The 20,976-nt window shown below is 41.1% G+C and overlaps 1 protein-coding gene across 4 annotated transcripts in view; it reads right to left on the bottom strand.

Annotated features, from left to right (window-relative positions):
* The window catches only part of CHN2 (chimerin 2), a 323,464-nt gene that overhangs the window by 19,207 nt on the left and 283,281 nt on the right, over positions 1 to 20,976 (bottom strand). For 3 of the 4 annotated variants that reach the window (XM_061198631.1, XM_061198629.1, XM_061198628.1), the window contains one exon: positions 14,831 to 14,908. The exons of the other annotated variant lie outside the window; for it this stretch is intronic. In XM_061198631.1, coding sequence (XP_061054614.1) covers positions 14,831 to 14,908 — 78 coding nt within the window. The remainder of the gene's footprint in view (positions 1 to 14,830; positions 14,909 to 20,976) is intronic. 4 annotated transcript variants of the gene reach the window in all.

Raw genomic sequence — 20,976 nt, 5'->3', positions numbered from 1 at the left:
GATTTAAAACAAAACAAAAAATACATGTTCCCTGGCACCAATGAGCTGCAAGAAGCAGAGCTAGGGGATTCCTTGAAAGCAAATGTGGTTGAAGTAAGCCAGAAACCATCACAGGCAGTCTATTTGGGGCACATCAGTCTATGTGAAAAGGTCTTGAATTTTTACAAAATTAAAATATTATGAGACTGTGTGGCTCATATAAGGACTTTCAAAGTTTTAAACCTCCATTAACAAATAAAAGACATGCAGACAATATTATTTTTTTAAGAGACTGGGAGGCCTGTACAGGCCTGTATAGTCAGGATGACAACTATGGTCACAATTTGGGAAGATGTTCATCAGAGCTCTACTTAAGAAAAAATGGCATCACTTTGAGATCTTTATTTATATATACTAGTAACTGGGTATACATAAAGTGACGAATGAAACAAGCTTGGTTCCCTCCTAATGGCGCTCACAGATTTGTCAAGGCAGAGAAAGTAGTCAATTAACCCATCAAAAAGAGCAACTTCTGACCACGGTTTCTATGCAATAAAACTAAGTTCTAATAGTCTTTTGGTATTTCAGTTTGTCACATGCAAACTGCCCCCCTTATACTATTTCTGCTTTGAAAAATGATGGGGGAAAAAAAAACTTCTCAGAATTATTTTTACTAAAATGGAGAATCGTGCTGCAAGGAAATGACACTAAGATATGACAGAGTACCCCTTGCTGGAATGCAGAGAATCCATCCGAGGGAGCGCTTGCATTCTCCCAGAGCCAAAATGCCATGATTCATTGAAAGGCCCACTCACATTAAATGTGGTACTAAAAGAATTCCTCAGTAAAGTGTCCTGCTGAAAGCTGAACATTTTACAAATTCAGCAATCAAAGGTTTCTTAATATTTTACTAGAAATGTTCTAAAGGGACTGCTGGTTAATCATGGCAACAAAGTTGATTGTTAATATACTGTTGAAACTGCAAGATCGATAAAATAATATGTAAATAATATATCTCAAAAAAAAAAAAAAAAGAAAAGAGAAAAGATGCGGAAAGGGCTATAAAAGAAAAAATGAGGCTGTTACTAGAGAGATTTAAGAAAGGCCCCGGTGTTATCCATGACGGTCAGGAAGTCATCTTTTGAAAGGTGACCTCAAGCTGCTTGAAGGAAGAGAAGGAGCCAGTCTGGTGGGGACATTGAGGGGAGCATTTCAGGCAGAAGGAATCTACGGAGGTCCTGCAGGAGCAAAAGAGCTTGGTGTGACTGAGGGACTATAAGGCCAGGGTGGCCAGAGCACCAGAGTGAGGGGGAGAGAAATTGGGATGAGGTTGAAGGTAGGACAGGGCCTTGAAGGCTTTATTAACGAGTGTGGATTTGGTTGTAATCTAGGTCCAATAGGAAGTTCTTGAAGGACTTCAAGTAGGAAGATGATTTTTTAAAAAAGATGTTCTGACTGCTGTGTTGAAAATGGAAGCGAGAGTGTTAACAGCAGAAAAGATTCAGAAACTGGGTAGTGATTTCTAGTTGAGAAATGATAGAGGCCATGACCAGGATGTTGGAGGAAGAGATGGAAAGTGAATGGATTTGAGTTCTCTTTTGAAGATAGAATTTAAAGGACTTGACAGTAGAATAAATGTGGGTCTTTGAAGGAGAGAGGAATCAAGAGTGACTCCAAGATTCTAGCTTTAGAAACCGGGTGGATAGTGATATCACTTGCTGAGATATGGAAGACGTTCTTTTGGGAGAAATTCAAGAATTCAGCTTTGAGCAGTTTAAGGTAAAATGCTGCTGAGATTCCAAGTGTTATGGTCAAGCAGGAATTCACACACTGTTCAATAACTCAGAGGAGGAGTGGAACTGGAGGTATACATTTGGCCATCCGTGACAAGTAAATGGTATTTAAAATCGTGTGAATGGAATAAAAAAACCTATTAGCAATAGAGAGTAGAAAATGAGGAAAATAGAGCTCAATTCCAAGCCCATGGTGCTCCAACATTTGGAGAGAACCAAGAGAGTAAAGCGTTTCAGAAGTCAAGAGGTGAAGCGTGTTTTAGGGAAGGAGTGGCCAACCAGGTTGAATGCTGGAAAGAGGTCCAGTTAAATGAGGGCTGAACTGTGATTCAGACACATGGAAGTCATTGGCAACCTTGGCAAGAGCAGTCTCTGGATTGTTGAGGGCAGAAGTCGTACTCAAGGGAACTGAAGGATAACTGGGAGGCACGGAAGTAGAGAAATGTGTAGGCAAATTCGTCAAGAAGTTTGGTGGTGATGTCCAGCAGAGCAACAAAGATAGCTCCAGGGAGATATGGGGTGGGCCCTGGGAGGATTTTTTTTTTTTTTTAATAAAAGATGGGAGACATTAGGGCATGTTGACTTGTCAATGAGATTGATACAATAGGTAGAAGAGACTGGAGATGCAGAAGAGAGAGAAGCAAAGGAGTGATGATCCTGAAAAGCTGAGAGATGATGGGGTTAAGGGCATATATGGAAACGATATTCAAAAAGAGAAACAGTTGAGATCTTTCCAGAATTGCTAAAAGACATAAAACCCTCAGATTAAGAAAAGCTAAATGAGCCTCAAACCTGATGAATAAAAAATAATTTAGACCTATATAGATTAGAATGGAAGTGCAGAATACCAAAGAGACAAGCAAAATCCTGAAAAAACAGGTTACCTGCGAAAGGACAGCAATTAGGATGAAAACAGACTTCTCCTCAGCAAAAAAGAGACAAGTAGATTACAGATTTCATCAAAGTGCTCAGAGAAAATTACTGCCAACCTAACTTCTATACACAGCTAATTACCATTCAAAAGCAAGGGTGAAATAAAGATATTTTCAGACAAATGCCAAGAGTTTCCACTCATAGGTCCTCACTCAAAGATACACTTAGGGATAATATAGTTCTGTAAGAAGCACATTGAACCTAGTGGGAAAGGACAGGATTCAAGAAGCCAGGGTGAGCAAGAAAACTGGGAAACACAGGCCAATCTAATCAAGCCTGTTTATGAAACAATAACAAGATGACTAATTTCAGAGGACTGAAAAACAGGATGAAAAAAAGGATATGGAAGATTCAAGCAGTAAAACAAAGAAACAAAAAAGTTTATTGTAGAATATAATGAAATAGAAAGAAAAATAAAAGAAAAAGGATTAAAAAAACTAACAGGTGATTTTTAAAAAGATTTATAAGATAGGCAAACCTTGGGCAACTGATCAAGAAAAAAGGCACAAACAATAAAAGAGAGGACATGAATGCAGATGCAGTAATGATATAAAACAAAAACCTTGAGAATGCTAACTTTCTACCCACAAAATTAAAAGTAATATGAAATGGATGTTTTTCTTAAAGAATATAAATTATCAAAATGACTCAAAATAATATAGAAAAACTAAATTCAATTATACCCATTAAATAATTAAATCTGCAGTAAAACATCTACCCTCAAATAGTCATTGATCCCAAATGATCTTATTAGGTTTAATCGACTTTTTAAAAAAACAATCTCTAGCCAATACAGACTACTGCAGAGCGGAGGGGAAAAAAAAGAAAAGCTCCACAATTCACCTAATGAAGCTAATGTAATCTTGATTCAAAAACCATACAAGAATGGTACATAAAAGTAAAATTATACATCAATTTCAATTATGAACATAAATTTAAAAATCCTACTGAGTGTAGCATTATATTTAAATGTCATGACCGAGGAGGGTTTATTTCAGGGATTTAAGGTAGTTGACATATTACTAGAATTCATAACAATAATAAAACAAGAGAGAGAAACCACATAATCATTTAAAATATTAGAATACCAACAGTTAATAAAATTCAACACCTGTTCATAGTAATAGCAATTAGCATACTAGAAATAGAGGGAACTCTCCTAAAAATGGTTGATTAAAGATATCTATGATACAGATATAATAAACACCGCATTTAAAGATAAAACATTAGAATAATTTCCTTTAGAGTCAGCAGAAAGAAAAGGCTGCCTGCTATAAGTGCTTCTCTTGGGCATTATCCTTCAGAGTTTTAGCCAGCATAATAAAACAAGACAAAGAAATACATCATGTATGGTTGGAAGAAAGAACAAGGCCATCAAGTTTACTTAATATAAGAGCAATAAGAAGAAATCAGTAGCATCGCTATACATCAGCAATAACTCATTTTGTTAAATCATAAAAATTAAAGACTCCATTCATAGCATCAGCAATAATCTAAAATAATTATAAAATAATTAAATTAATGACATAAGTAAGGAGATATTCTATATTCATGTATGGCAACGTTCGATACTGTAAATATATCAATTATCCTCCAAATGAACCTTTAAATTCAATGCAATTTCAAGCAAAGTCTCCATGGTGCTTTTCACAAAACTTGACAAGATGACCCTACAATCTATATGGAAGAATAGAGCAGAAAGAAATAGCGATGATAATTTTGAATAAGTAGAAGAACATAAGAAAACACATCCGACTATATATCAAGACTTCTATAGTTAAAAAAAAAAAAAAGTAAAACACCATGCAGGATGGACAAACAGACCAGTGGTACCGAGTGGAAAGATCAGAAACCAAATCACACATATATGGAGACTTGGTATATCTCAGAAATGGCATTACAAATGGGTGGGGGAAGGATGTCAGAGAGGGGAACTATTTCCTAGTTCATCCACCTATTCACCCACTCATTATTCACTCATTTATTCGATACTTACATGCTGATTGCCTACTTTTAACCTGGTACTATACTAGTCCTTGGATAACAAAGTCAAAATAGATCAGGGGAGCAAAACCTTCCTGCACTCAAGGATCTCATCTACAAGAATAAACAGGCAACATAAATAATTATCCTATGGTAGGATACTGGAGAGAATAATAAATTCTTCCTGAGAAGGCTGGGGAAAGAGATATTTGAACTGGGTTTTTGAAGGATGGATAGGAGTTCACTAGACTGGGAAAGATTAGGCTGACGGGGAGCTGATGATGTTGACCTGGAGAGGCAGATAACTCGGGGAGAACATTCCAAGAAGAGGAAACAGCACAACCAAAGGCCAGTGAAGGTGGGTTTGGCTTTTTAAAGGCATTCTTTTCATGTAGGTCATGCGGGAAAAAAAAAAAAAAAGGAGTGACAAAATTCTTATCTGGAACATCTCCAATGGATGAAGAAATCACATGGGAAATAACATGCCTTGAGGTAAAAATAAAAATGCAATATTTAGGAATTAGGAGAGTAGCTACAATGTTCACCATACATTGACAAAATGGAAACTGGTCTACTGGATGCTTCAGGAAATACAGGATACACTAACCACAGATTTTCTAAAATTTCACTTTTTGCCATATTTTAAAAAATAATTAAGCATATCAAGATTGCATTTAATGCTTATTAGCCCTGCTCATATTTACCAACAACCTTTCCCATCAGTGTTTCCCCACTGCCTTCCATCTCATTTCTTCAGCCAAACAAATGCAGGCAGACATTTCTGAATAGCAAATAGCTCCACTCATTGTCCCCACAAATACACATTCCCCAGAAATATAGCAAAATGGGGACAGAAGGGAATGTAAAGTTAGTTAAACATTATTTTAGGTCCACTGCCTAATTTCCGCTTTGTGATGCGACGTTGTTTATTTTCACGGCCGATATATCGTTCGATTTTCTTTTGGGTTCACAAGGACAATCTCTAGACAGTAGGCTATATGTAAATGCTGAGGGTACACTCTCTGGATCCATTTTATTTTGGATTGAGTTATTATGTTTACTCTCCCAATGAAATGCCCCATATCTTGAAAAGTCACTGATCAGCTTTTTCCATTCTCTGAAGTTTATTGATTTTCAAGAATATCTTCAGAAAAAAGAACGTTTTGCAAACTTTAGGGCAGTAACTAAAATACCCCAGACAGGAAGAAAATACCCCAGACAGGAAGAATGTCTGTCCAAGACTATTATACTGGGCCTGGTCTGCCTGGAATTCAAAAACCACACCAAACAGAAAAAGATGATATTACAGGAGATAAGGTCTGTTTGACAAATAGCCCAGGAATAGCCACTTAGGAAAAACAAGAACAAGAAGAGTTGTCAAGAAAAATCTCAGGCATTTAGCAAGTATCCCCCAACTTGACTCTTTCTAAGTGAGCAGGATGTTATTTGTCTCACATCTGCTGAATCTGGAAAGCAGTATTCTCTGGTGGTTTCATAACAAATATGTTTTGATGGGTCAGTGTAGACACTGCCCAAATGTATAATCAGCTCAGCCCAGGTTCTAGACCATAAGAAACAGAAAGTGCTATTTATGATGTGCTACAGTTGAGAAATTTTGCTTTTCCTTATCAGTATACATCAGGGTTTCTCAACCTTGGCACTATTGACATTTTGGGCTGGATAAGTCTTTGTGCATTGTAGGATAGTTAGCAGTATCCCTGGCCTTTACCCACTAGATGCCAGTAGCAACCCCTCAGCTGGAACAACCACAAATGTCTCCAGATATTGCCCAATATGCTCTTGGGGACAAAGTAACCTTGATAGAGAGTCACGGGTATAGACTAAAACCACATCACCTCAGTTTGTCATTTTTATTACTCCTATTAAAATGAGAACTTTATTCTTTTACTTTGATATGAAAAGGACTCTGGATCAAAGGCAATGTTTTCTTAGCTGCTTTATATGCAGAGAAGAAGGGGCTGGAGATGGCTAAAGTCATTTTCAGCTACAAGTCTCTGGGTTTGGGGCTCATCTAGTCTAGCTTTTGCCCAGAGTTACCTGGGCAGCTGGAGGACAGGCGGCTTGTCCACGGTCACCCAGGTGGTCAGCAGCACTTGGCCTCCTGATCTCAGCCAAGGGTTTTTCCTATAATCGACTGCATTTCCCATCATCATGTGACATTGAACTTGTGTGAGAAATTAGGTTAAACTTTGGACTTTTCCCTCTTGCAAGATCAGATGAAATACTGGCCTTGAAGTGAACCTTTTCAGATGTAGGGAAATAGCCAAGGGGAATCACTGGGCCTGTGACTGAAGACTCCGGGTTTTCCTGTGAGGCCTGCTGAGCAGACGCCGTGGGACAGCCGGGCTTCTCCATCGTGGCACCACTGACCACCACCCCCCCCAGATGCGTCTATTCAGCAGCTGTTCTAGTACATTTAAAACAGGATTTCATTTCTAAAACACTGACTGCCACAAAGCTTTTTGGGATTCTCCCCATTGCATATAATGAGATATCCTTATGCTGGCTGACTTCCTCTCAGGTTGATGAGGGCATCAGCACCAACATCCTTTGACACTTCCCTGCTCAAAGACCACCAGGGCCCCCATTGTCAACTGCAAGTTTTCTCAACCTTGGCACTATTGACATTGGGGCCGATAACTCTTTGTGGTGGGGACTGTCCTGGGCCTTGTAGGATGTTTCGCAGCATCCCTGGCCTCTGCTAGATGCCAGTCATGAGAATGAGAAATGTCTCCATTGCCAAATGTCCCTTAGGGAGCAAAACTGCTCTGGTTGAGAACCACCTAGCAGGGGAAGAGCTCACATTCTTATGTCACCACCATCTTTCTTGTACCTGGCAGTGCCTGGCACATAATTGGCCCTCAGTCTGTATTTGCTGAATAAAAAAAAGAATGTCTAAATAGTTACCTCTTCTTAGAACTTATACCCAACTAATACGTACAGTGATCACTGGTGTTTTTTTTGTCTCCACAAAACACAAAAGGAGTATTTCTTTGGACTTAAAAAGCCAGAATCAGCCATTTAGTCATTGAGAATAGTCCCTTTGAATGAAATGTTCTTTGGCATAAAAAACACTCAATATAAAATTAATAACAACTAAGCATTTTATATGGGCCAGACTTGTTAGTAAATGATTTACATTTGTGGAACACCTTGGCCAAGCCACTTGCCTGGTATGTGGCCTAAGCAAGGAGTCTCTGTTGGGTTAGCTGTCAAAGCCTATTTTCTTTCTACCAGGCTCTGCTGGTTTGTAAAGGATTTACAATGACAGTGTCCCAGTATTTACATAAAAACATGCCAAGGAGATATAAGATAAGCTTTAGGTCAGACCCTGGCAGGCAGAGAAGGTACTCACCTATGTGAGAGCCTTGTCCAAAACTTGTTTCCTCACTTGGCCAAAATCCCTGCCATGAATGAAATTCCATTGCAGAAAGGCATCGTGCTGCTGGTCTCAAGAGGACTCATTTAAAACACGACTACTAGATTAATTTAGCTGTCATTTTCATGAACAAGCCCTTTTTAAACTGAGCATGTACTATCTGTGGAGTAATAGTAAATCTTGGTGAATCACAGAAGAAAGGGTTTTCGTGCAACCTACCAGGTTGGTTTGTCAGGAAACAGATGATATTTCAAATTAACCCTAATGTGTAGCCAATTTGTAGAATGCAAAGCCTCCAGATGACGTGGAGAAGGAGAAGCTAAGATCTAGAAACTAGGGCTGGCAGGTCTCAGCAGGGTGGTTCCATGGAGTAACTCGGCAGATAGGAGCAATGGAAGGGGGGCAAGAGAACCAATCCAGGAGAAGAGGGTGGAGAGTTTGCCAGACACAAACCTCATTTACTTCCCAGGTTTGCTGAGGGCTAGTCCTAGCTCCAAAATGGCACAACAGCAATGGGTACACTTTGTAAAAGATGGAACTAAAAGAATAGAGACTCTTCCTTATACCCAAACAGACAACAAGACTAACTTGTGCTGCAGAATGCCCAGGCTCTCAGATACTAATATTAATAATAACATCGAGGTTCAGAGTAGCTTCATGACTTCCTTCAAGCAGAACCCAGTGGAAAGAGTTGGACTTTGATGTGAAACTTTAAGTGGAATTCTTCAAAACAAGGAGGAAAGGATTACAGCTGACATCTCCAGGCTATCTACTTGGGAGGATTCCTTTCTTTCACACATAACCTGGGTACCATCCATCCTCCAGCCCCATCCATGTATTTACGGGGAGGGGGTGACCTCCATGGCCAGAGTTATCTGAGCATAGTATACACCTGGTCTAAGTCAGGCTATTCCGATTCTCTCTCTGGAAATTTAGAATTGGGATTTTGTGGCTGGTCTTTGTAATATGTAAACTAGGGAGTTATCATCAGCCATATTCTGCAGACCATATGGACTAGGACTTTTTGTGCAGGGAGAGAACAATGAGAGTAGAAAGCAATGAAGTGATGGGAAGGGAGGGAGAGGGAAGAGAATGGAAGAGAGGGAGGGAGGGGGTAGAGAAGGAGACAGTGGGTCCAGGTGTACCCCAGTTCCTGCTTCCTCCCTGCCTGAGTTTGAGCAGTCCCTTGGGGGCTCTATGAGGCCTGCCTATTATTTCACTTAAGATGGTTTCCAAGGGTTCTATTATTTGAAAATAAGGGGTTTCTAATAACTATAATGGGGGAGCCAGGCTACAGTAGATAAAAATGACTCATCTTCATAGCACTTTGAGAGCAGAAGCCTTATTTTCTTCATAAAGCCCAGTATTTCCAAGCCTATTTATTCCAGTCTCACTTTGAGTCCCTTATTTTATATTCAAGGTGATGAAGTTAGCATTTCCTTGAACTGTTCCTTCCAGACTTGCTTCTGCCAAAACAGCCTTTTCTGATTATTAAACAAAAGAAACAAAATAAAACTCACAACCATTTCTGAAGTGATTTCTGCCTGTGCCAAAATGCAGGTGCAAAATCCAACCACCCTTTTCCCCAGGCACACGGAAGCGGGACCAGGACAGGCAGGGGCCCCTGCACGCCCGCAAGAATGCAGGGCGGGCAAGATATTGGGGGTGAAGTGCTGGCACATTTTATGAGGATAACAAAGATGAGGAAAAGCAAGGGGTTTGCACGTGGGAAGCAAATATGGCTTGTTCCAAAGCAAATGACCACCAGATTGATAAGAATGCAGAAACTGATGATAGGCAAAGAAACCGTCAAGGAGCCACAAAACCCAAACTGGGAGGTCGTGGTGCTGCCACACCCTGGATGGGTGTCCCAGCTGAGGCTGGGACACACTCTCAGCCTCCTGGACTTCTTGTCCTGGCCCCCAGAATCTTCGGGGTGGGAGGTGCTGCACGAGCACGTGCGTACACACAGTGTACCGCAGGAAAAGGATGCTGCTGGTGCAGCCTCGTCTATGGAGAGTGGGGGACATAAAAGGGCAAGTTGGCAACCGTTTAACTTAAGCCCAGTCAAGGCCACTTTTGAGAGTCACCACACAGGAAGCTGGGACAATGGGAGTAAACCGGGCACGTGTCTCCCCCGCTTGCCTGCATGTAAGATACCGGGTAGCACAGTCGGTGACCCTGGCAAGGACCGCTACCCACCACCTGGAAAGACTTGAGCACAACTAACACAAGCACAACAAGCCCCGAATGAGGGCAAACTGTGGGCGGGGAATGAGGAGGGAAAGTGCACGCTTAGGTAGGCAGGGTCAGGAGATAGCTGCTACACATCCTGTCAACATATTCACCGACAGTCCGCTCTGGGCCAGGCCCTGATTGAGACACTGGGATTTCTGCAGAAAGTAAAACAGACAAAAGTCTCTATCTCCACCCCTTTTCCCCCACCCAGGGGGGTCTTTCTTTCTGATAAGGGGAAGGCAAACACATAAATACATGTGTACAATGTCAGCTGGTGATCAATGCTATGGATGAAATAGAGTTGGCAGAGGGTTGGGAAAGGGATGGATGGGGATAGAAGAGGATTGAAGGGAAGATGGACAGGGGAGGCCTGGGGGAAGGCTGGGGGAGGGATTGGTGGGATGGGAACACAGGTGAGGTCGGGACCGGGTGGTCTGCTCTCTAATGTTTAGAACTTTCTGGACCTTTGCTCTCCATGCATATTGCACATAGGGAGAGAAGAGTGCCCCTGAAGTACCTGGGTGGAGGGAGAGAATTCAGGAGAAGGAGCGAGTGATGTACACACACATGCAGATTGGGAAGGCTGAGAGCGTGAGTAGGCTAAGCGCACAAAGTGCCAAGGGGTCAGCAGGCTGTGACCACCCGACCCACCCCAGCTGACTCTCCAGATGTGCAGTGAGCAACTCTCTCTCCTGGATGGTATCTTCCCTGTACCCTGTTCACCCTTGGCTCATTTCTAATTCCAAGTTCTGACTCATGTCCTTTGCACTGCCTGGAATGCTCTTTCATTTTTTAACTACATTGTGTTGAGAAGAAGAGATGATAGAAAAAAGAAGGACAGGAAGAAGTGAAAGTAGAAAATAAGAAATACAGAGACAGAGAAAGCTAAACATCAAAACTCAAGAAAAATGAGAGACACGAAAAGATGAACAATAAAGTAATAATAGTAGCCAAACTTACTGGGTGCCAGTGACCTTGAGTGATTTACATGTATTCTTTAAACCTTACAGCACTCCCATTTTACAGATGAGGAAACTGATGCTCAGAGAATTAAGCTCCTTGCCAAAGAGCACTTTGTGGGCAGGAGTACCAAGCTGGCCACAGCTACCTCATCACTGTGCTAAGTGGGGAAGGAAGGACAGTCATCCAGACTGATGGGGCTGCAGGGTTCTCGAGGGTTTCAGAGCTCAGCTATAAGGTGTTCTTAGGGCAGATCCTCTAAAAGAGAGCTAGTCTACCTACAGGAGAGTGCCTCTTTCAGTCCCATGGACAAACAGAGATGCGGACATAAGACACGTTAAATAACAGAACAGCTTTTCTATATATCAAACAGTTTTCATTTTAGAGAGGAGTCTTCTAATGTCATCATTCCTTCAGCAACTAATCTCAGTTCCTAGTATGTACAAGTAACCCGAGAATTTAGGGTTTAAATCAGCAACAATCGCATTTGTATACAGTGTTGAAAAGTATATAATTACTGCATGAAATGAGGCGCAACTTTAATTTGCTGCCGAAACCTTTTGTTTCCAGAGCTGAATTTCGGCTTTTCCTAGACACGCTTTGTTTGGAAAGCAAGGGCAGTAGATATGCCCTCAGGAGCAGTGACAGGGAACCTTCTCAAAGAGCGCAGCGGGAGGGGTTCCAACCCGTACCGTGTCAGGAGTTTCCATTCATTGCTCTTTTTTAAAATTGTAATTATTGTACTTTTTTTTTTTTAATTTGAAGTATAGCTGATTTACAAAGATGTGTTAGTTTCAGGTGTACAGCAAAGTGATTCGATTATATTTTATATATATATATATATGTATGTATGTATGTATGTATGTATGCATTCTTTTTCAGATCCTTTTCATTATAGGTTATCTGTTCATTGCTTGTGATGAAGCTCCTGGGGAGAGTGAGGAGAGGGCTTTTTAGCCTGGGAATAGTCCTGACTGGGGCAGAAAATCCTGTTCTGAAGTGAGGCATCAAGATCTGCTGGCAGATTTGACTCTCTGGTAGGAGGCCTCTAGGCGAGAGTGCAGACAGGGCCTCGCAAGGCTTAGTTGTTGATAAGCATGAAAATGTGATTACCTGTTCTTTTTAAACACTTTCTCTATGCCAGACACATAATACCCTCCAATAATAACCCAAATTACAAATCAAGAAAGTTTCAGAACAAAGCCTACTAGAAGTTAATATAAATAAAAACTTACTGCAAATTTAAGATATAAAACAGATTCCAAGCAGATGTCAGGGGCCTTTGATAAGAGCTTTCTTTCTTCTGTTAGGTCAGTGGCATGTTACTAAAACCCCACTGCTCTATTTATAGCAGGGACCTGCTTTTAGAATGTTCTTCTAAAGACCATGCAGAGTTCCCACTTAAAGTTGGTTGGGGGGTGAGTAGAGGGCTGAATGAGGCGGGGATGGGGAAAGGAGTGACAGAAAGAGCCATCCCTCCTCCTGCCTCAGCCACTCATTCTTAAGGACAGTGGCACGAGCAGTACCATTGAAAGCCACAATCAACTGACACAGCGACTCAAGGGTCTGTCATGTCTCAAAGATGTCTATTTAAAACACGGAAGAGAAACGCTCCTGTCTGGCTTGTGTATTCCCCTCTAACAACCTGTCTGTTCTCTGCCTTTTCTTCTTTTAATAGCAGTAAGTTAGAAGAGATATTGTTAATAGATATAGCTAATAGATACTGACTTTTAAAGCAAACATTTAAAAAGCTCTTGGTGTTTTTCAGTGATAAATAATTAATATAGTTCATGTTAGCAACAGAACTATTTAAGAAAATAAGATTCAACTAACTTTTTGTTTTAAATGTCTTTATGTCCCATGCAGAGATCTAAGATTTAAAAAGACTGAAATTAGTTTTGAAACTATCAATCAATTAAATACACTTGGGTATTTTTCACACAAACTCAGAGTATCTACAGAGAGAAGCTAGCCCATGTAAACACATAACTGCGTAGGGCAAAATTCCAATTGTATCTTAAAGCCAAAAGAATCAGAATTTTCAAGAGGAAGGAAAAAAAATTTGCAAGTCCAAGATCCATCCTCCCATTCATGGTAGTGCATCTATAGGATGCAAAAAATCAGGGATTTCTGCCAGAAGTCAGAAAAATACTTTCGTAAGGCAAAAAAAAAAAAAAAAAAAAAAAAAAATTAGGGTAAAGATAGAAAAGAGGAAAGAGAAAAAACATAAATTAGACCCGTCTCTACTCAGTGATGCCCCAAATTAGACCTGTCACTATTCAGTGATGAGAGAAATAGCAAAAGCCTTGGCATGGATGAGGACCTATCTAATGCAATTCTTCACCCTCATGCTAAATATGGAGAGCTGAATAAATTCCATGCCTCAGGTCAATTATAGCATGCAAATGCCTGAGCTGCTTGCTTTCTAAAAACAGAAGCAGGGCAAACAGACCAAACTAACACAAATGTATATTTAATAGACATACATCTGTCCGTAGGAAGGATAGGAAAGCAACAGAATAAACTAGGTCTCCCTGGTCACTTCTGACAAAGGGTTATCTAGTTCCAGTTGTTACTCGGGCTGCTGGCCCTAAGGGAAACGAGTTTTTAAAAGAGAATACAATTTACATTTAGCTGTCCCTGTCTCTTCTTCCTGGATCCCTCATCTCCACTCTCTCCAACTTCCACATCGTCAGCCCATTTGCTGGGGTAAAACCTCTAACGCTGTCCTGTCTCTCCTGCACTCAATGGCGTCTCAAGCCAGGCCATTTGGCATCAGAACCTCCTCCCAGCGCTTCTTGGAAAACACATCAGGGCAAAGGAAACACGCGTAATTTTCTGATGGCAGGCCGTTTCTACAACTGCTAGTCTGAAATGAAGATAGCAGTATTTCCAGTTTATAAATTCACATGGGAAAATCCACTTAAACCGCCACCAGCTCTCCGTATCTTTTTGTTTGGTCTGGTGAGCAGGACCAAGGCTGTGACCAGAAGGACCTTGGTGAGGCTGCCAGGGTGCCCCCTGCACCCAGAGCACAGACAAAAGCTACTGGATGGTATCTCCTGTCGTCATTTGCTTTCACAGCTGTCTACACATAAACCAAAAGAGTTAGCATCCCTGAAAACAAAAGACAAAACACAAAATGTGAAACGGGCAACTGTTTTCACTTGCTCAGAGATAACAATATTCTTTACTGCTACTCCGAGTGGAAAAGTACTGCTTGATATTCACCAGATGAGCTCTAAATGCCAAGGACTGGGCATGCTCTGTTTTTCTTTCATTGGACGTGGGAATGTGAAGAGGAAATGGGCCCAGTTCTCCAGAACTAAGTTAACATACATATAGGTGTTTCTAAGCATCAGCATCAAGCAAACTGCTTTCTGAAATCTCCCGTTTGATTTGATTCAAAGCAAGTAACTAAATGTGGAAAGCAGAGGAGTTTGCTGTCTCGTTACTTTACCATCAAAGACCAGATGGAAAGCATAAACTGGAGCTCTCCACCTGCCCTTTTATAACAGAAGAAAGAAAGCAGAGGCTCCCTTACCTTAAAGTTGTGTGTCTTCTCATAGTTGAAGTGGTTGTCGTTGTGTGAGAGGGCGGCCCTTCGGACCAGGGAGGAGATCTGTGGACAGGCAAAGAGTTTGAGAGGGGGCCAAAGAAAGCTGCCTTTGACTCCCACCTTCACCCCCAAGGCCACAGCCAGCAGCTCCTGGCGTTTCCTGCCTTGCTTAGGCTTCCGAACCACAGCACACTTTTTGTCATTTTCTAGCCACAGCTCCTCGGAGAACATAGTGCCCGGACCCCAGGTCTTTCTAGTTTCCTCTGCGGAGCCTTGGGAAGCTCAGCGCTGTCAGGTTTTTTGAACCGCGGCTAATGTTAGGCAGCAGATTAGAGGCAGCTGCGTCCTGTCTGCAGAGGCCTCGGGCATGTGACCTGGAAGGGCCGGTTTGAGTGATGGAGGGGGCTCTGCATCTGAATAAGGACGGGCCTGTTTTGTTTTGTGCTATTTCTTAAGGCCGACGTGTGCCTGGAACAATAGCGAACATTCATGAGCACGGCACCCCCCAGAAGCTGTATCCAGTTAGCCACTGAGGAACCAATGCAGGAGGCAGGGGCAGGCAGCTTTATTCCTCCTGCCACAGCTCATTGCCAAGGAGAGACCTCAAACGCTCGCTAGCATATTTCACACACACGCGCACACACACACACACAACCTCCAACCAGCTCTGATGTTCAAAGCCTGAGGCTGTATCCAATTATTCTGGGGCTCTGAACCCCATCCTGGGCTGAATTCCAGCAGATTAAACCTTTAAACCCTAATGTTTAATCTTATAGGGGATAAAGCCTGCATCTCTTTTAAAAAAAAAAATCTGCCCCAGCACTGGAAAGCTTAATTTTTACTCTTATGCACGCATTAAATTAGAACAGTCTGACCACTGAATGAGGCATAAGAGAATGGTATAGCATTTCAGCTCTGGTTTCTGCAGTCAAAGTTTCAAAATAAGAGGCAGGATGTCTTGCTCCCATCCTGCCTCTTATTTTGGATACCCCCATCTTCCCCCGACCCAACCACAAACAGCTCCCTCCATACAAAGACAAGACAAGATTCCTTAACTAAAACCAAAACATCATAGTTTTTTTTCTTGAAAAAAAATTTTTCCGTGTTAATTCTGTTAGTATCCAAGCTAATGCCCTCCTTGCTCTTAAAAGCATCATCTGTTTGATGGTCTCCCTTGGGACCCTGGTTTTCTGGTCCCAGGTCTCTGCATTGATAGAAGTGAGGAAATCATTATGTCTTAGGAGTACTCCTAATCTGTTGGCAAGGTTTAATGCAGCTAATGCCAGACAGTAAGATCAATGCTTTTGGAACTAGAAAACAAGAACATAGATGGTTGGACCGTGATGTAGATGGGACTGTCCATGAATCTCACCCCATCCTCTATGTGGCCCCATGTTCCAGCCCCTCCAAGCAGCCTTGGGGAGAGTAATAAAAGATCAATCTTCTCCTTGTGTAATTCTTTATTCCTGGCAATTACTGTCATTCCAACTTGGTTCAGAAGTCCATCCTCTCATTTCATCCTCTTTTTACTTTCAATAATAATAACAGCCAACTTTTACATTGGGCTTTTGAGCACATTAACTTATGTTATGCCAGACGAGATTTAGAATGTGTTAAGTGCACTTACTCATTTAATCTTCTCATGTGTATGTAAAACAAGACTTTAATTCCCATTTTGTGGATGAAGAGATTATGACATCAAGAGGTATCTCAGGGACATGCAGTTGGTTTAAGCAGCAGAGCCAGGACTAGAGCCCAAAACATCTGCATCCAGCACCCGTGCTTCTGAACCCCATGTCCAAGCGCCTAGGTAAGCAGTGCAGGGCTGCCTCCTTTACTTTGTCTTGCCAAATGCTTTATCTGAAATATCGGTCAAGTCTGGCCTCTCCTTACTATTCTTGCCTCACAATAACTCAGACCCTTGATATCTCTCCAGTCCACCTTATACACAGCTGCACAACAGCTGCCTTAGTCCAGTCACCACTCCACCTCTGCTCAGAAAATGTCACTCATTCCCCATGGCTTGACTGCGTCCTAGCATTGTGGGTTTTTCATGAGCTCATCTCAATCTATCCATCTTATTTATTTCCCTATACTCCCTGCCACAAATGCTACAAATCCTCTTCTCCGACACAGTCAACTTCCCACCTTGGTAGTTTGCTCTGTCCTTTAGCATTTTCCAGCATCATTTCCACATCTACATATCCACCAATGTTCACATTCGAACTCAGATGCCACCCTCTCCAAAAAGACTTCTCCAAACTCCCCACTGGCGGCAAACACTTTCCTCTGGAATCCCATAGTGTTTCCCCCACATTTTTCTTATTGCACTTATCACTTTATTAGAGTAATTTATAACAGGTCTTATGGTCTGCCATATTGAGAACTCCGTGTGACATGTTCTATGTCTGGTTCACCTTTGCTTCCTCCTACAAGAGGGTCTAGTAAGATTCCCTGCCATAGTAGCACTAAATAAGCTGTTGAAAGCACTTATACATACAGGAAACCAGAGTTATGGAGGAAGGTGTGCAAAGGTGGTGCATGGAGTGGGGTCTCTTGCCCCACACATCCCCATGCTTTAGCTTCCAAGGGTGTGAACCTCCAGAGGTCTGCCCTCCTCATGGCCCTCAAACTGAAGGTTTGGCATGCCTTTAACAGTCTTCCAATACTTAGCCTAAAGGCAAAAGGACAGAGAGGAGGAATAAGGGTCCCTTTCCCAAACTTCACTGCTAGCAAATCAAGACAGACCTTCTGATGGTGAGTCATTCTGTGTGAGAAGATATTCTGTGATCCAAACTAGACTAAGTATATGGATATATGGTTTTGGAATCTGATAACTCTTTAAATGGAAAGTGGGCAAAAGGGGTCTCCTTTACTTTTTGGTGTGTGCGTGGTTGAATACAAGAAGATTTAATATTTTTCTTGTGTCTGTGCCTTTACTTATAACAAGTAATTTTTATTTCTGACAGTGATTTCTTTTTCAGATATTTGTTCAATAGAATTTACCCAAACACAAGACACATTCAGATATGTGAACAGACACTGTTCACTCACTTAAGATGCGTCTTTATAGGGAACTGTTAAGCGTTAGCATCTGAGCAAGCATTATTGTGAGAAGTGTGGATGACCCCAGATCACCTCTTTTTTTTTTTTTTTTAAGCAATGAATATGTAATTTAATAAGAATATAAAAATATATAACAACAAAAAAATCACTTATTACCTTATTTTCTGTTATTAAATATAAAAACATATTATGCAACTTCCAAGTATTCTTGCATCTGGTAAGCCATTTCTTTCTTAAAAGGGCATAATTGCATAATGAAACACATAGGTAAATGCATTTTTAGATTTTTATTTTGTATTTAGGAACACATTTAAGTTCAACTTTACCAATAGTGTATATAATTGCATTGGGCCTATATACACTACAGAACACACCGGGAAATTCTGGATTTTATGAAAATAATGTGTTATTTTGGATTGTTTTGGATTATCAAAAAAATTAGAAAGAAATTAAGAGCCCAATATAAAGAGCAAGATAGCAATCCTCTTGTCTGTTATCCTTTAAAATGGTAACCGGTTGAATTTTGAATAAAATCCATGATGAAAGGAATTTTAAGAGGCACGTACAGCAGAATTTTGATCCTTATAAAAATCGTTACTGATTTTCAAACATATAGTTTTGAATTCTAACAATTTTTTTTCATACACACTGTATTTTATTTTTACAAGAGATAAATAGACTGACACCAAGCATTGTACATGGATGACCACAACAAAAGCAACAATGATTGCAATTACCAAACATGAAACACACTCATACTACGTCATAATATTGACATTCAGTCCAGTACACCTCTTATTAAAGGAAAAATGATGACAAAAGTCTCTTGGTAAAAACTTCCCTCTTAAACAGCCCTCCACACACAGAGCTCTTCTTATCCAAGCTCCTCCAGGACTGAGGCTGGGTTTCTTTTACATCCTCACAAAGTCTAACACACGTTCTCTATACACAGAGACAGGCTGGCAGTTTTTTTCGAACAAAAATTTCTATCTGACGTATTTTTATTCATATATTCATTAGATGAAGCACATGTCCCTACATGCTCCGTTTAAATCAGGGATTGTCCACCTTGGAACTGCTGACATTTGGGGCCGGATAATTCTTAGTTGTGGAGGAGGTGTCCTGTGCATTGTAGGATAGGCAGCAGCATCCCTGACCTCCACCCACTAGATGCCGGTCGCATCCCCCAATTGTGACATCACAAATCTCTCCAGACACTGCCAAATTTCTCCTGAGGCAAAACTGCCCCCAGTTGAGAATACTGGGGTTAGATTAATAACACAAATATTTACAGCATGCTTCCTCTGTGCCAGGTATTATGCTAAGCAAATGCTTATATTGCTTATATGCTTAAGTGCGTATGTTGGCTTATTTAAGATTTATAACCCTCTGAGGTAGGTACTGTTACAGTTACCCCCACTTTGAGAGGAAATGGGAACTGAGGGTTTAAGTGATTTGCCCAAGGTCACACAGCTGGTAAATGGTAGAGCTGAGATTAGAACCTGGGCACAACTAACTAGGTCTATGCTTCCCCCCCCCCCCAAGAATAAGTTTATTTTTTGTGTGTGTGATAAAATATGCATAACATAAAATTTACCATTTTAACAATTTAAAAGTGTATAATTCAGCAATTCAGTGGCATGACGTACATTCACAAAGTTCTGCAATCATTCCCACTATCTAGTTCCAGAACATTTCCATCACCCAAAATGAAACCTGTTACCCAATTAAGCAGTCACTCACTATTCCCCTCTCCCTCCAGACTCTGGCAATGGCTAATCTGCTTTCTCTATGGATTTGCCTATTCTGAATATTTCATGTAAATGCAATCATGCAATCTATGGTCTCTTGTGCCCAGCTTCTTTCAGTTAGCTTGTTTTCGAGATTCATCCATGCTGTAGCATCAGTACTTTATTACTTTTTATTGCTGAATAATAATCCATTGTATGGATGTGCCACATTTTGTTTATCCATTCTCCAGTTGATGTACATTTGGGTTGTTTTCACCTTTTGGCTATTGTGAATAGTGCTGCTAAGAATATTCTTGAACAAGTTTTTGTTTGAACACCTGTGTCAGTTCTTTTGGGTATAACAATAAATCTATGCTTTTAACCACCCTCTAAACTACCTCTCATCCAAATAAAGTTCACATTTTAAAATATTCAGGAATTAAATGCCAGAATTACTCTCTTCCCCATTGTTAACCCGTTAACAACTCACAGGGCTGGTGTTCCCTGGTCTGGTTTTTAAAGAGGAGACTTTTTTTCCCCCTGAGTCCTCTGCCAAAGCAGCCATGACTTAAGATACTTCTGGAAGTAGGTGGGGCTATAAATAAATGGTGACATAAGCTCACCACTTCCCTTTTCCTTTTTTATAAATAAGGGTTGGATTCTATTTTCTATGCATGGCATCTCACTCTTCTTTGTCTCTATGATTAGGATCCTGGATCCAAGAAAGAATCAGGTAATGAGAAGGCAGTGGAAGTTTGTCAGATGAAGACAAGGAAGCACGAATGGGTCACTGGGCAGGAAAACATGGGGAAACGAAGCCTGTTGGGGTGCATGTGTACGTATAAAGTGCCCAGGATGGTGCAAGAAAGGAAACCCTTCTCTCTTCTCTGACTTTAGTAATCTAGCATCTTAAATCCATAGGGGACCTCAGAAGCTCGTCTAATCAAAGGCCCCTTCTCCACCTGGCTGCAGGCAGACCCACGTCTTGGCCTCTGGGGACCACAACAGTCTGCCTTTTTAGTACCAATTTCTAGAAAAGGTGATTTACCATCCATCTGCAATTCTTCCATAGACTTCAAGTAAATTCCTGTGGTACATTTTAAGGAGGGCTTTTTGAAAGTGTCATCATCAATCCCAAGACAGTCTCTCCCCACTATTCCAATCCCGGTCCTAGTCCTCCTGGGGCCCCTCTCACTTCCATCTCTTGAGTCTGGGTCCCCCCTTGGGTGTTGAAAGCCTGAGCGATACCCCTGCTACCAATACTACCCTGTAGATGTAGGCATCTGCTGCCTTGTGGCAGTATATGAAATGAAAATCAATATTACTGATGCTGGT

Source organism: Eubalaena glacialis, chromosome 8 (assembly GCF_028564815.1).
Source record: "Eubalaena glacialis isolate mEubGla1 chromosome 8, mEubGla1.1.hap2.+ XY, whole genome shotgun sequence".
Lineage (NCBI taxonomy): Eukaryota > Metazoa > Chordata > Mammalia > Artiodactyla > Balaenidae > Eubalaena > Eubalaena glacialis.
Note: the sequence above shows the minus strand (reverse complement) of the source record. Positions and strands in the feature narration are given on the sequence as shown.